The following is a 16,786-nucleotide window of genomic DNA, read 5'->3' as shown; positions in this document are numbered from 1 at the left end:
TTGACTGCTAACCAGAAGGCTGGCAGTTCAAACCCACCAGCCACTCCTGGGAAGGAAGGTTGGGCAATCTACTTCCATAGTGATACCGCCTCGGAAACCCAAGGAGAGGTCACTATGAGTCAGATCCAACTCAACAGCAGTGAGTTTGGTTTTATTTTTTTGGTCATATGCATGTGAAAGCTAGGCAATGAATAAGGAAGATGGAAGAACTGATACATTCGAATCGTGAGGGTGGTGAAGAATACTGAAAAAGCTATGCACTGCCAGAGAATGAATAAATCTGTCCTGGAAGAAGTGCGCTAGAATGCTTCTTGGAAGTGAGAATGGCCAGGTTTTGTCTCACCGACTTTGGTTACGGCCTGACTTGCTTCCAAGGAGATAGGTCCCTGGAGAAGGATATCATGCTTGATAAAGTGGAGGGTCAGTGAAAAAGGAGAAGACCCTCAATAGGATGGATCAGAACAGTGGCTGTAATGATGGGCTCAAGCACAGCAAGTATTGTGAGAATGGTGCAGGACTGGGCAGTGTTTTGCTCTGTTGTACGGATGTTTCTATGAGTCAGAGGTGACTCGACAGCACCTAACAACAACAGAGATGGCACCCTGAATTCAGACTTCTAGCCTTGTTAACTGTGAGAGAATAAATTTCTTTTTGTGAAAGCCATGCATTTGTACTATTTCTGTTAGCACTAGAGAACTAAGAAACCCCCCCTGTCTGTTCAACTAGGGACTAGTTGCAGCTGATCTCCGTGCTTGGAGAGTTAATCATCATCTTTCAATAACCGTAATTGTTCCTCCTCAGTAAATGTTCCTTGACCCAGAAAGTACATCTATTACTGACCTGGGCCCTCAAATCAGAAAGCTGGACAAGATCCTTGATCACTTCTGTTTTCACCTTACCCTCATAGAGGGCAGGGAGAATGACTTTTACTATTGCATAGCTCTTTACTGATCATTTTGAATGCTCTATGTCTGAAAAACATCAATAAGCAGTTAAACAATGAAACCTCTCTTTTAAACTTGTAATGACCTGCTCCCAGATAAAGTGAGGCTCATGGCCAATGAGGTTAGGGGCTGCAGGTTGTATTACTATACTGGAGAAACAAGTAGAGAGGTTAGCAAATTTTCTTTCTTCAAGATACCTTTAAAATTTTTTTTTTTCTTTTCTGAAATGCTCATTTCAGAACATTCAGAAAATATTGGCAAATAGGCAGAAGAAAATGAAAATCATCTAGAATCTCACCATCTAGGATCACGACTGTTAATATTTTGTGTATATCCTTCTAGTGCTTTGTTTATATACACACATGTATATTTATAAACTAGATTCCTCTAGTTCAACATTTTTTTACTTAGTAAATCATAAATGCTTTTCCATAATCTCAAATACTCAAATGATATTAAATATTCTTCTCTAACATTATTTTCAATGGGTAAATATTCTTCTATCATCATATTTTTTAAACAGAGTCCCTATTGTTGGATATTTAGATTATTTCTAATTTTTCACCAGTGTACATAATTCTGTGGCAACCACTTTTGGACATTTAGTTCGTACACTCGTTCAACTATTCCTTACAATAAACTAACTCTTAGTTGTGGAATTACTAACAAAATGGATTTGTATATTTTTAAAGTGATTGACATAATCATTAATTTATTTGGATATGAGAAGCTGCACCAATTTATATTCCCATTAACAGAACAAAAAAGGTCCTTTTCCCTATACTCTTGCTATGACTGGTTATTACCTTTAAAAAATTCTTTTTGGTATCTTTAGAAACTTTAGTTAGGTCTGAAATAAGCCTCATTAAATAGGAATTGCTTCCTGGGATTACTGTGGTGCATGTATATTTCGAGTAAGCTTTAATCAAGATAGGGACTTGATATTCACATACCTCCACGAACAAGATAGGGAAGATGCCTACTTTGTCTCCTAACTTGCCTTCTGCCCAGTTCTCATCCACTCTGCTGATCACAGTGATGATATCATCCTGAAAGAGAGAAGGTTCATGGTCAGCGTTGATTCTCAGTTTTCAGGTGGGGAAAGTTTTCAGTGTATGCCAGCATGGAGTCCTAGATAGTATAAGGTGCAAGGAATGTAGTAGCCCTTCCATGATTTATTTACTTACTAACTCTTTCTGCTGAAATGATCTTTTTACTGAAAAGACAGCATTTTGGTCCCCAAGACTATGAGAGCTATAGAAATTATTTGGACGGGTAATGGAACCCAGTAGGAAAACTTGGAAATGCTTTCAATTTTCAATCACCAGCAGAATCAGGGCTTTCCATTTAAGTTAATCTGATGTCAAGATGAAGCTATAGGAAGACGGACTTTTAGCTCAGCAAATGGAAGAATGAACTTCAATCTAATTTTTTTAAAAAATTTTATTTTGATTTGGGTGAAGATTTACAGCGCAAATTCACTTTTCATAAAACAGTTCACAAATACTTTGTCTCATGTCATTGACCACAATTTACCACAATGCAACGGCTCCCCTCCCACTTCCTCCCCATAGTTACCTCTTCCCAGTGTCCATCCCTCCATACTCTCCTGCCCCCTGAGCTGTCTCCCTGTGCATAAGCAGCCCTTACTTCTCCCATGATTGTTCTCTCCAGGGCCTGTGTCTACTTGAGGTAAATGTTTAACTCACATGCCTGTACTTTGTTTGGCTGGAAACCACAGGTGTGGGTTCAATTCCAGACCTGAAGGGCAGCTATTCAATCTAATTTTAAAGGCTTTTATGAACTTACTCATTTTTTTTGTGTATCAAATAATGAAGTGGCTTTTTATTCAAATTTTTCTTATTAAGAAAGATTATATGTAGATTGTATAAACATTTAACAATAAAGATTAGCAAAACAAAGGAAAAACTCTATCACAATAGAGTTAAATCATTGTCAACATCTTTGTATATATTTTCTCCAAAGATAAAAAGATCTATTTTTTTTTTTTCTTTTGGTTGGGTGCCATCAAGTCAATTTCAACTCATCATGATCCCATGTAACAGAGTAGAACTGCCCCACAGGGTTTTCTAGGGTGTAATTTTTATGGGAGCAGATCGCCAAGGCTCTTTCTCCTGAAGAGCTGGTGGATAGGTTTAAACCGCTAACCTTTTGGTTAGCAGTCAAGTGCTTAACAAAACACACACACACACACTGATTTTTAAAAATCTTTTTCAAAAACCAAATACACATGCATACATCCAGTACATAAATCTCAGATGTACAGGTCAATGAACTTTTACATTTGTATACATCCATAAAACTACCATCAAGATCAAAATACAGAACATTTCCAGCACCTTTTTTGGCCTTTCCCACCACCTAGCAAGAGCCAATCACTTTTCTAAGTTCTAGAAATGTAAATTCACTTAGATAATTCTTATACATACAAATGAAATATGGAGGACACACTTTTCCGTATCCATACATGTTCATCACTCTAAACATGGATATTCATCCACTGAGGTTTGGTATCAATTGTCACTTCCTCAGAGAAGTCTCCCTGACCTTCTGAGCCACACCCCTCAATAATTTACATCAACTCAAACTTAAATTCATTACTATACTTTTTCATAGTTTTCTCTGGCCTTATGAAAATTTCTAATCATACACTTATATTCTATTACCTCTAACTGTTGAATTGGTGTATATTTTGCTGTGTATATTTTTAATAACAACAAAATAAATGAAATTACAAAAAAGAATATACACGATTATTTCTTTAATTCCTGTCCACCCAATCAGATCCTAACTCCATGTTGCAGGGCCTGGGTCTGTTTTGTTCAACACAGTGGCTCTCTCTTAGCAGTCATCCAAGAACTATGTCTTGAGTGCATGCATGCATTCATGAATAATGAATGCATGAATGAAGTGTATAATTTACTGAGATAGGAAACAATAGAAAAGAGCAACTTTAGCAGGAAAGAGGTGTAATTTGGACATGTGAGCTTTTCAAGTGAAGTGACAACCTTCCATGACCCTCTTCTATTCTGGCTCCTGGGTCATAATTTCCTATTTATTTTATTACTTTTTTAATTTTATTTTATTTATTGTGATTTGGGTGAAGATTTACAGAGCAAATTCATTTTCCATACAGCAGTTCACACATACTTTGTCTCATGTCATTGACCACAGTTTACAATGTAACAGCTCCCCTCCCACTTCCTCCCCATAGTTACCTCTTTCCAGTGACCATCCCTGCATACTCTCCTGCGCCCTGAGCTGTCTCCCTGTGCATAAGCAGCCCTTCCTTGTCCCATGATTGTTCTCTCCAGGGCGTGTGTCTACTTGAGGTAAATGTTTAACTCACATGCCTGTACATTGTTTGGCTGGAAACCACAGGTGTGGGTTCAATTCCAGACCTGAAGGGCAGCTAGGGGCCATAGTCTCAGTGGTCCCACCAGGTTCTATTGGACCAGCAAACCTGGTCCCCACCTTCTTTTCTTTTTTTTTTTTTCCCTCCAAATGATTTTGAGTTTTGTTCCACCATAATTTCCTATTTATGAGTCTGTTTCTCCCACCAGACTGCTGGCTTCATGGAGGTATGGATAATGACACATCACTTTACCCTCAGTGGCCAACTTGACAGAAGGATGGGCTCAATGAATGAATGAGCATGTAAAGTAAGCACCTCAGTTTGCAAAACTTCCAAAGAGGGACAGAGAAGCAGATAATGTTTCCTGAGTATGTCTTCCTCTAGCTGTGTCCTCAGAGTTCAGTGTCTAAGAGCACATAGTAAATTCTCAATAAGTGCTCGTGGAACTAAACTGACCTTCCTCCACAGAAATCTAAGTATAAACTTGGCAGCTCAAGCTGCAGAATGACCTTCCCTAGGAGTAGGGAGCTCTGGTAGTGTAGTGCCTAAGGCACTTGACTGCTAACCAGAAGGCTGGTACCCACCAGCCACTCCTCGGAAGGAAGATGGGGCAATTTACTTCCGTAGTGATACTGCCTCGGAAACCCAAGGAGGGGTCGCTATGAGTCGGGTCCGACTCAGCAGCATATAATAACAACAACAACAGGAGTATCACTCGGAGATGTGAAGACCTGGTTTGAGGGAATCTGAAGTAAATCACATTTCTAGTAGTGGTGGAATAAAAATACTTTACAAAACAAGACCTTTCTTGAGTCTTTGTAAGGAGCTCTGGTGATGCAGTGGTTAAGGCATTTGGCTGCCAACCAAAAAGTTGGAGGTTCAAACCCATCAGCCACTCTGCAGGAGAAAAGATGAGGCAGTCTGTTCCATAAAGATTTACACCCTTGAAACCTATGGGAGCAGTTCTACTCTGTTCTTTAGGGTCACTATAAGTCAGAATTAACTCCATAGCAGTGGGTTTTTTGTGTTTCAGTCTTTGCAGCAGTGCCACTTCTTATACTTCTATTCAATCTGCTCATCAACAGTAGCTAAGAATGAAAATAACCTTAACTTTCTGTGAGCACATTTGAATGTTTAAGGAATAATAAACACTAATTCAGAGAGTTAAAATACTCCACATTTTGGTAGAACTATCATTTCTCACAAATGGTGAGGAATTATCTGAAAAAAAAGGAACAGATCTATTAAATAAGAATAAAAGCACATTGGATTAAAAAAGGGAGAAAATCTTAGGTCAACTAATGTGCTTGAAAAATATATCTTGTAAGAGGGTATGTATGTATAAAGCTATAATTATGTTATTGTGTGTGTTTAGAGTATTTTGAATATTATGTTAACAACAAAACAGAATGTTGTGAAGGAGTGGAATTAACTGACCATAACTTGGTCAGCAAGAAGATCCTTTAGATGTAGGTATGATAAGGAAGAAAGTGATGTATACAGTATATTATTAAGTTGTGTTTATAATTTTCTTTTCACATGTCTGTTTTTCTCAATACTCTCTCATCACAAAGGCATGGATTGTGTCTTAATCATGATGTAGACCAGTGCTTGAAAATAAGAGATGGTCACAAATGGTTGTAGAGTGAATGAATGAATGTGTGAATAGATATGCTCATAATTGCATAGAGAAGGCTTAAGCACTTACACCAAACTCTCATCTCTTATTCTTATCAGGAAATTTATCTAGACATTTCATTTCTAGGTAGTTTTAATTACATACACACAAACAGATACAGACACAGGCATATATGTATATATATATACACACATCAAGGGATACATATACATACATACACACATACCAAACCAAGAAAACCAAACCTGTTGCCATTGAATCCATTCAAGTCATGGTAACCCCATGGGTTCCAGAGTAGAACTGCTCCATATTGTTTCCTTGGTTGTAATCTTTTACAGAGCATATTGCCAGGCCTTTCTTTCATGGTGCCTCTGGGTGGGTTCAAACCACCAATCTTTATGTTAGTAGTAGAGTGCAAACCATTTGTACCACCCAGGGACTTTATATACACACATACATATATCCATAAAAAATATATAAAACATTCAATTTTAAAAAATCAGCAAATATGAAACAATGTCCTCTTCCACCACAGTCTCTATGTAGCCCTCAGTGATCAGAATCTTACCTTGAGGAAGGTCAGACAATCCTGGTTCTCACTCTTGTCCTTGTCTCGTAGGTCGAAGTTATAAAGAGCACGGCAGAGTGGGGGTGGCTGGGGCAGTTGCTTGATGACTTCCACAGAGCTCGCTGGGAAGATCCCACTGACTCCATTGATCTCTCCCTGGTACCAATTCTCATCAAGCTGTTTCCGGAGGAGGATGACATCTCCCTTATTAAACCTCAGGTCCCCAGAATTCTGCCCTCGGTAGTTGCACAAGGCCTTTGCTCGAGGCACCTGTAGTGGCACAGACCAATAAATTATGTAGTAAACTGGCAGCAGTTATAATACTAATGACTAATGACTGAGCACTTTTGATGTGTTACATGCTGTATGTAGATGATACCTGTTTGCTGTACTGTGGTGGTTTGTGTGTTGTGAGGCTGGAAGCTATGCCACTGGTATTTCAAATACCAGCAGGGTCACCCACGGTGGACAGGTTTCCACAGAGCTTCCAGACTAACACAGACTAGGAAGAAGAACAGGGTGGTCCATGTCTGAAAAAAGTGGCCACTGAAAACCTTATGAATAACAGTGAAACACTGATATAATGCTGGAAGATGAGTCCCTCAAATTGGAAGGCACTCAAAATACGACTGAGGAAGAACTGCCTCCTCAAAGTAGAGTCAATTTTAATGATATGGGTGGAGTAAAGCTTTTGGGACCTTTATTTGCTGATGGGAAATGACTCAAAATGAGAAGAAACAGCTGCAGACATCCATTAGTAATTGGAATGTGGAATGCACAGAGTATGAATCTAGGAAAAGTTGAAGTTGTCAAAAATGAAACGGAATGGATAGAGACTGAGATGCTAGGTATTAGTGAGCTGAAATGGACTGGTATTGGCCATTTTGAAAGAGGCAATCATATGATATACTATTCTGAGAATAACAAATTGAAGAGGAATAGCATATATTAATCGTTAAAAAGAACATTTCAAGATCTTTCCCGAAATACAATGCTGTTGTTGACAGGATAATATCCATATGCCTCCAAGAAAGAATAGTTAATAGAACCATTATTAAAATTTACGTACCCACCAAAGCCAAAGATGAAAAAATGGAAGATTTTTACCAATTTTTACAGTTTGAAACCGACCAAACATGCAAGCAAGATTTATTGATAATTACTGATGAATGGAGTATAAAAGTTGGAAACAAAGAAATAACACTGGTAATTGGAAAATTTGGCCTTGGTAATAGAAATAATACCAGAAATTGCATGATAGAATTTTGTAAGACTAAAGACTTATTCGGGAGCTCTGGTAGCATAGTGGCTAAGACACTTGCCTGCTAACCAGACGGCTGGCGGTTCAAACCCACCAGCCACTCCTCGGAAGGAAGGTTGGGCAATCCTACTTCCATAGTGATACTGCCTCGGAAACCCAAGGAGGGGTCGCTATGAGTCGGGTTTGACTCGACGGCACATAACAACAACAACAACAAAGACTTATTCATTGCAAATACCTTTTTCAATAACACAAATGACCTCTATACATGTGGACCTCACCACATGGAACATACAGGGATGAAATTGACTAAATTTGTGGAAAGAAGTTGAAGAAGCTCAATGTCATCAGTCAGAACAAGGCCAGGAGCTGATTGTGTAACAGTCCATCGATTGCTCATATGCCAGTTTAAATTAAAGCTGAAGAAAATTAAAGCAAGTCTACAAGAGCTCTGGTAGCATAGTGCCTAAGGCACTTGACTGCTAACCAGAAGGTTGGCAGTTCAAACCCACCAGCCACTCCTCGGAAGGAAGATGAGGCAATCTATTTCCGTAGTGATACTGCCACGGAAACCCAAGGAGAGGTCGCTATGAGTCAAGTCTGACTTGATGGCATATAACAACAACAACAACAACAACAAGAGCCAAAATATGACCTTGAATACATCCTACCTGAATTTAGAGACCATCTGAAAGAAAGATTTGAAAAACTAATCACCAGTGACCAAAGACCAGGTGAATTGTGGGATGACACCAAGGACATCATATATGAAGAAAGCAAAAAGGCATTAAAAAAACAGGAAAGGAAGAAAAGACCAAAATGGATGTCAGAAGAGACTCTGAAACTTGCTCTCGAATGGAGAGCAGCTAAAGTAAATGGAAGAAATGATGAAGTAAAAGAGCTAAACAGAAGATTTCAAAGGGCAGCTCAAGAAGACAAAGTTAAAGTATTATAATGAAATAGGCAAAGACCTGGAGTTGGAAAACCAAAAGGAAAGAATACACTTGGCATTTCTCAAGCTGAAAAAACTGAAGAAAAAATGCAAGCCTCGGGTTTCAGTATTGAAGGATTCTAAGGGCTAAATATTGAATGATGCAGGAAGCACCAAAAGAAGATGGAAGGAATACACAGAATCACTGAATCAAAAAGAATTGATTGGTGTCTAATAATTTCAGGAGCTAGCATATGATCAAGAACCAATGGTACTGAAGGAAGAAGACCAAGCTGCACTGAAGGAATCGGTGAAAAATAAGGCTCTAGGAATTGAAGGGATACCCACTTAGATGTTTCAACAAAGAAATGCAAGGCTGAAAGCCCTTACTCATTTATGCCAAGAAATTTGGAAGACAACTATCTGGCCAACTGCATGGAAGATCCATATTTGTTGCCATTCCAAAGAAAGGTGAGCAACAGAATAAGGAAATTATCAAATAATATCATTAATATCACATGCAAGTAAAATTTTGCTGAAAACAATTAAAAAATGGTTGCAGCAGTACATTGGAACTTCCAGAAATTCAAGGAGGTTTCAGAAGAGAACATGGAATGAGGTATATCATTGCTGATGGCAGATAGAGCTTGGCTGAAAGCCAAGAATACCAGAAAGATGTTACCTGTGTTTTATGCAAAGGCATTTTACTATGCGGATCATAACAAATTACAGGTAACACTGTGGATAAAGGCAATTCCAGAACACTTAATTGTGCTTATGAGGAACTTTCACACAGACCAAGAGGCAATCAAACAGAACAAGGGGACACTGAATGGTTTAAAATCAGGAAAAGAGTTTCAGAGTTGTATGTTTTCACCATACTTATTCAATCTGTATGCTGAGCAAATAATGTGAGAAATTGGACTATATGAAGAACATGGCATCAAGACTGGAGCAAGATTCATTAACCACCTACTGTATGTAAGGTGACACAACTTTGTTTGCTGAAAGTGGAAAAGACTTGAAGCACTTACTACAGAAGATCAGCAACTGCAGCCTTTAGTATGGATTACTCAACATAAAACAAAAATCCTCACAACTGGACCTATAAGCAACATCATGATAAAAGGAGGACAGATAGATTTCATTTTACTTGGATCCACAATCAATGACCACGGAAGCAGCAGTCAAGAAATCAGATGACATATTGCAAAGAGCAAAAGAGCCCTTTAAAGTGTTAAGGAGCAAAGACCTCACGTTGAAGTCTAAGGTGCACCTGACCCAAGCCATGGTATTTTCAATACCCTCATATGCATGTGAGAGCTGGATAATGGGTAAGGAAGACTGCAGAAGAATCGATGTATTTGAATTGTGGTGTTGGCAAAGAATATTGAATATACCATAGCCTGCCAGAAGAATGAACAAATCTGTCTTGGAAGAAGTACAGCTGGAATGCTCCTTGGAAGTGGGAATGGTCAGACTTAGTCTCTTGCATGTTATAAGATGGGATCAGTCCCTGGAGAAGGTATCATGCTTGGAAAAGTAAAGTGTCAGCGAAAATGGGAACAACCCTCAATGAGATGGACTGACAGAATGGCTACAATGATGGACTCATATATAACAACAATTTTGATGTTGGTGCAGTATTAGGCAGTGTTTTGTTCTGCTGTATATAGGGTCACTACGAGGCAGAACCAACTCAGTCATCTAACATGAACAACATTATCTATCCCATTTATGACATAGGGTAACTGAGGGAAAGAGTGGTTCAGTAATTTGTCTAAAGTGACACAGCTAGAAAATGGCACATACAGGGTCTGCACTCATGCTACCTCATTCTAGAGTCCTTGTTCTTTCTTTCTTTTTTTTGAACTTTTTATTGTGGTTTGGATAAAAGTTTACAGAGCAATTTGGTTTTCCATTAAAAAATTCATACACATTTTGTTTCATAACATTGATTGCAATCCCCACAATGTAATAGCAATCTTTCCACTTTCTCTGTTTTCACCTTTTCCATTTGTTCTTTCCTATTCCTTCCTGTGTTCTTAGCTGGTCATATGCTGCCTTTTTGAGCTTGTATGGTTGTTCTTTCTAAGGACTGCATACCTTCCTGATGTTATTGTTCACCTTATAAACCTGTCTGTTGTTTAGCTGAAAAGTGAGCCATAGGGTAGGGTCCTTGTTCTAAACCACTATGCAGAGTGCAGACTTTGGACCTGGATCCAGAACTATATAAACTTGAGTGATTCAGTGGCACTTTCTGTATCTGGATCCTCATTTTGAATTCTAACTCCACTTTTTTCCACTGTGTGACTATGGTCAAATTATTGAATTTTTCTTAAGCTGTAATTTCTTCATCTGTAAAATGGGGTAAGAGTAGAAGTATCTACTAGGGTTGTTATGAGAAATAAATAATATTCAAAATGTATTTAGTGTATTGCCTGGCACATGGTATGTGTTCAATAAAAGACAGCTCTTATTATCCTCATCCATGTTGTTATTAGTTGCTGTTGAGTTGGCTCTGACTCCTGGTGACTCCATGTGCAACGGAATGAAACATTGCCCAACCGTGTGCCATCTTCATGATTGTTGGTATGCTCAAGTCTGTTGTTGCAGCCACTGTGTATTTCAAATGCCTTCCATCTTCCAGTATGATATTGGAAAATACTCTGTTGTGATCTATAGGATTTTCCTTGGCTAATTTTCAGAGGTAGATAGTCATGCCTTTCTTCCTAGTCTGTCTTAGTCTGGAAGCTACACTGAAATTTGTCCACCATAGTTGACCCTGCTAGTATTTGAAATACTGGTGACATAGCTTCCAGCATCATAGCAACACACAAGCCATCATAGTATGACAAATCGACAGATGAGTGGTGTGGATCCTTGTGCATAATGGAGAGCAATGGTGGTGCAATTGTTAAGCACTCAGCTATTAACTAAAAGCTAAAAGCTTAATAGTGGTACAAGCTCACTAGAAGGAGAAAAGACTAGATGATCTACTCCCATGAAGATTACAACCTAGGAAATCCTAGTGATCTGATCTCCTCTGCCCTATTCTTGATAAAAATGCTTAGCAAAATAAGAATAGAAGAGCAATTCCTCAACATAGTTAAGAGCATATATGCAAAAACAATAGCCAATATTATTTTCAATGGAGAGAGACTGAAAACATTCCCTTTGTGAATGGGAACCAGACACGGGTGTCTTTTATCACCACTCCACTTCAGTATTCTATTGGAAGTCCTAGCCAGATCATAAGGCAAGAAAGGGAAATAAAAGGCTTCCACATTGGCAAAGAAGAAGTAAATCTATCTCTATTTGCAGATGATACGAAATTATATGTAGAAAATCTCAGAGACTAAGCAAGAAAACAAGTCCACGGGAGCCAATATATGACCTTGAATATATCCGTCCTGAATTTAGAGACCATCTAAAAATAGATTTGATGCATTGAACACCAATGACTGAAAACCAGAATTGTTGGTTGACATCAAGAGTATCATCCGTGAAGAAAGCAAGAGGTCCTTAAAAACATGAGAAAGAAAGAAAAGACCAAAACAGATGTCAGATGAGACTCGGAAACTTGCCCTTGAGTGAAGAGTAAGTAGCTAAAGCAAATGGAAGAACTAACAAGATAAAAGAGCTGAACAGAAGATTTCAAAGATCAGCTTGAGAAGACAAAGCCAATTATTATAAAGAAATGTGGAAAGACCTGGAGTTAGAAGCTCAAAAGGGAAGAAGAACACGCTTAGCATTTCTCAAGCTGAAAGAATTGAGGAAAAAATTTAAGCCTTGAGTTGCAATAATGAAAGATTCTGTGGGCAAAATGTTGAATGATGCAGGAAGCTTTGAAAGAAGATGGAAGGAATACCCAGAGTCACTGTACCAAAAAGAACTGCTCAATCTTCATCCATTTCATGAGGTTGCATATATTCAAGAACCAATGATATTCATGGAAGAAGTCGAAGCTGCATTGAAAGAATTGGCAAAGAACAAGGCTCCAGGAATCGATGGAATACCCATTGAGATGTTTCAACAAACGGATGCCCCTCTGGAGGCACTCACTTGGTTACGCCAAGAGATTTGGAGGACAGCTACCTGGCCAACTGACTGGAAGAGATCCATATTTGTACCCATTCTAATGAAAGGTAATCCCACAGAATATATAAATTATCAAACAATATCATTAATATCACATACAAGTAAAATCTTACTGAAGATAATTAAAAAGTATCTGCAGCAGTATATTGACAGAGGACTTCCAGAAATGCAAGCTGGATTCAGAAGAGGACATGGAACGAGGGATATCATTGCTGATGTCAGATGGATCTTGGCTCAAAGCAAGGAATATCAGAAAGATGTTTACTTATGTTTTATTGACTATGCAAAAGCATTTGATTGTGTGGATCATAATAAATTGTGGATAACATTGAAAAGAATGGGAATTCCAGAACACTTAATTGTACTCATGAGGAACCTGTACACAGACCAGGAGGCTGTCGTTCGAACAGAACAAGGGGACACTGCATGGTTTAAAATCAAGAAGGGAGTGCATCAGGGTTATATCCTTTCACCATACTTATTCAATCTGTATGCTGAGCAAATAATCTGAGAAGATGGACTATATGAAGAAAAACGTGGTATCAGGATTGGAGGAAGAATCATTAACAACCTGTGATACATTGATGACACAATTTTGCTTGCTGAAAGCGAGGATGACTTGAAGTACTTACTGATGAAGACTGAAGAATACTGTCTGCAGTATGGATTACATTTCAATATAAAGAAAACAAAATTCCTCACAACTGGTCCTATAAGCAACATTATGATAAATGGAGACAAGATTGAAACTGTCAAAGACTTCACATTACTTGGTTCTACAATTGACCCCAATGGAAGCAGCAGTCAGGACATCAGACAATGTACAGCACTGGGCAAATTGGCTGCAAAGGACCTCTTTCAAGTCCTGAAGAGCAAAGATGTCTCCTCGAGGACTAAGGTGTGCCTGACACAAGCCTTGGTATTTTCAGTTGCCTCATATGCATGTGAGAGCTGGACAATGAAAAAGGAAGATGAAGAAGAATTGATGCTTTGAGCTGTGGTGTTGGTGAAGAATGCTGAAAGTACCATGGACTGTGAAAAGACTAACAGGTCTGTTCTGGAGGAATTGTAGCAAGAATGCTCCTTGGTGGTGAGAATAGCCAGACCTACTTTGGTCACGTTGTCAGAAGGGACCATTCCCTGGAGCAGGATGTCATGTTTGGTAAGGTGGAGGGCCAAGGAAAGAGGGGAAGGCCCTCAACGGGATGGACTGACATGGTGGCAGTGGCGATGGGCTCAATTACAGCATAATTGAGTCTTGCTGTGCATAGGATCACTATGAGTCGGAGGCGACTCAACGACACTTAACAACAACAACAACAACAAACAAGGACACTACTGGAACTAATAGAAGGCTTTAGCAAAGTGGCAGGGAACAAGATCAATATACAAAAATCAGTTGGATTCCTCTACACTAACAAAGAGAACCCCAAAAAAAGGAAATCAGGAAAACAATACCACTTATAACAACCACTCAAAAGATGAAGTACTAGGAGTAACTCTAACCAGAGACACAAAAGATGTGTACAATGAAATTTATAAAACACTACTATGGGAAACCAAAAGAGACCTACATAAATGGAATACTATACATGCTCATGGATAGGAAGACTTAGCATTGTGAAAATGTCAACACTAATCAAAGTGTACAGATATAATGCAACCCTGATCCAGATTCTATTATCATTCTTTAAAGGGATGGGAAAACTAATTATGGACTGTGATAGTTAAGCTTGTATGTCATCTTAGCTGGGCCATGGTTTTGAGTGGCTGGGCAGGTGGATGCAGTTATTCCCCATGATGAGGTTGAATGCGGTGTAATCAACTTCATGGTGGAATATCTGCTGTAAGCAGCTAATTAGTTGCCTTCAGGATGTGGCCTGCTTAGGATCTCTAGCTTCCTGGCACATCTGGATCCTGCATTTGAGTCATCAGTGGCCTGGCATGTTGTCTACTCATCTTGGGACTGTTTCTGGACTTGAACTAGTGGCCTGCCATGTTGCTTGCTAATCTTGGGACTGTGCCATTTTACATATAGATCTTGGGTTCATCAGCCTAAGCAGCCAGCAGCTGCATGTGTCAGAAAAAGCCTCCAGCTCTAGTGGGCCTGGAACAGAAGGCAGAGCTGAAGCCCAAGGTCGTGGGGCCTTCACCCAGCTCCTAGAGCTGGCACTTTGAACTCGAACTTCTAGTCTTCTAAACTGTAAGAAAATAAATCCTTTTTTGTTAAAATTATCCACTTGTGATAAGTCTGTTATAGCAGCACTAGAGAACTAAGACACCAACTTTATATGGAAAGGAAAGAGACCCTGGATAAGCAAAGCACTATTAAAGAAGAAGGACAAAGTAGGAAGTCTCACATTCTTCAATCACAAAATTTACTATACAACCACAATAGTAAAAACAGCCCAGTGTTGGTATAATGACAGAAAAATGGCCCAATAGAACAGAATTGCAAACCCAGAAGAAAATCTACCCATGCATGGACAACTGATCTTTAACAAAGGGCCAAAACCAATTAAATGGGGAAGAGATCATCTTTTTAACAAATGGTGCTGGCAAAACTGGATATCCATTTGCAGAAAAATGATCCGTATTTCTCATTATATATGAAAACTAACTCAAGATAGATAAAAGATCTAAATGTAAAACTTGTAACTATAAAGATTATCAAAGAAAAAATAGAGGCAAATTTAGGAGCCGTAATAAATGGCATCAAAAAGGTTTACACACAGAAAGAATCATTTTTTGAAGTTTAACTGGGGTGGGAAGGGAAGGGAAAGTAAGTCACTAACTAGAGGGTAGACATTTATTAACCTGGGTGAACGGAAAGGCAATATATACTAAGGGGGAACTCAGCACAAAATGATCAAGGCAAAGAAAGACAGTAGGAGGAACATGAGAGTTAAAGGCAACAAGGGTAAATACTATTATATGCAAAATCTTGTAATAATAGTAATAACAATAATCTATGAGTAGATACATAGGTACTCAAGCTGAACAGAGGTGGGAAGGCATATGGGACTACATACCCACACACATATATAGGTTTGACAAAAGAGATTTCTACATACATATTTTTATGTGCTACAAATATATCCATGAATATAGTAGAGCATGCAGGGGGCAAAGTTACGAACACTTCTTAGCCATAACCAAGCACCTAGAGGGAATGAGTCATTGGGCCTTGGGGCTCAGGACCGTAGTCTCAGTGGACATTAAGGTCACCTGGTATAATAGAGTTCATACAGGCAATGTTTTACATCCTAATTTGGTGATTAGTGAGTGGAGTCTTAAAAGCCATCTAAGGTTCAACTATTGGTCTCTCCCTGTCCAGAGTAAAGAAAGTGAAGAAAATAAAAGACTCAAGGGAACAATTATTCCAAAGGATTAATAGACCATGTGAACCCCAGCCCCATGGCTCTAAGAGCAGAAGAATTAGATGGTGTCCTGCTGCTGCTGCTGACCGTTCTGAACGGGAACACAACAGGAGGTACCAGATACAGAGGGAGAAATGTGTGGAACAAAACTAAAAATCATAAATACACCAGGCTTACTGGTCTGATAGAGACTGGTGGAACCCCAAAGCAATGGTCACCAGACACACTACAAACTTGGAACTGAATTCACCACCATGGCTCCACTTTCATTCAAGGGATAGGCCTATAAAGCAAACAACAAAGATACAAAGATACGCACTCATTGGAACAATCAACCACCAGAGATCACAAGGGCAGCATTTGCCCAGGGATAGAGCCCAGAAGGCAGGAAGAGATAGGAAAGAAGGATGAAGGGAAATGGTAAACAGAGGAGGAAGTGGCAAGAGCACTGTTACATAGTAGGGATTGCAATCAACGTCACCAAAACAAAATGTGTATGAAATGCGGAAAAACAATTTGCTCTGCAAACTTTCATCCAAAGCACAATAATAATAATAATAATAATAAAATATTAAAGGAAAAGTAA

At 38.9% G+C, this 16,786-nt stretch overlaps 1 protein-coding gene across 1 annotated transcript in view; it reads right to left on the bottom strand.

Moving 5' to 3' along the window:
• Nucleotides 1-16,786, bottom strand: part of SH3RF2 (SH3 domain containing ring finger 2) — a 182,274-nt gene that overhangs the window by 87,210 nt on the left and 78,278 nt on the right. The window contains exons 2-3 of the mRNA XM_007949109.2: nucleotides 6,528-6,797; nucleotides 1,898-1,993 (exon numbers count right to left, since the gene is read on the bottom strand). Of these exons, the coding sequence (XP_007947300.1) occupies nucleotides 1,898-1,993; nucleotides 6,528-6,797 (366 nt within the window). The remainder of the gene's footprint in view (nucleotides 1-1,897; nucleotides 1,994-6,527; nucleotides 6,798-16,786) is intronic.

Source organism: Orycteropus afer, unplaced genomic scaffold, assembly GCF_000298275.1.
Source record: "Orycteropus afer afer isolate SDZICR_OR568_19922 unplaced genomic scaffold, OryAfe1.0 scaffold00238, whole genome shotgun sequence".
Lineage (NCBI taxonomy): Eukaryota > Metazoa > Chordata > Mammalia > Tubulidentata > Orycteropodidae > Orycteropus > Orycteropus afer.
The sequence above is the reverse complement of the archived record's forward strand: the minus strand, read 5'-3'. Positions and strand labels throughout refer to the sequence as shown.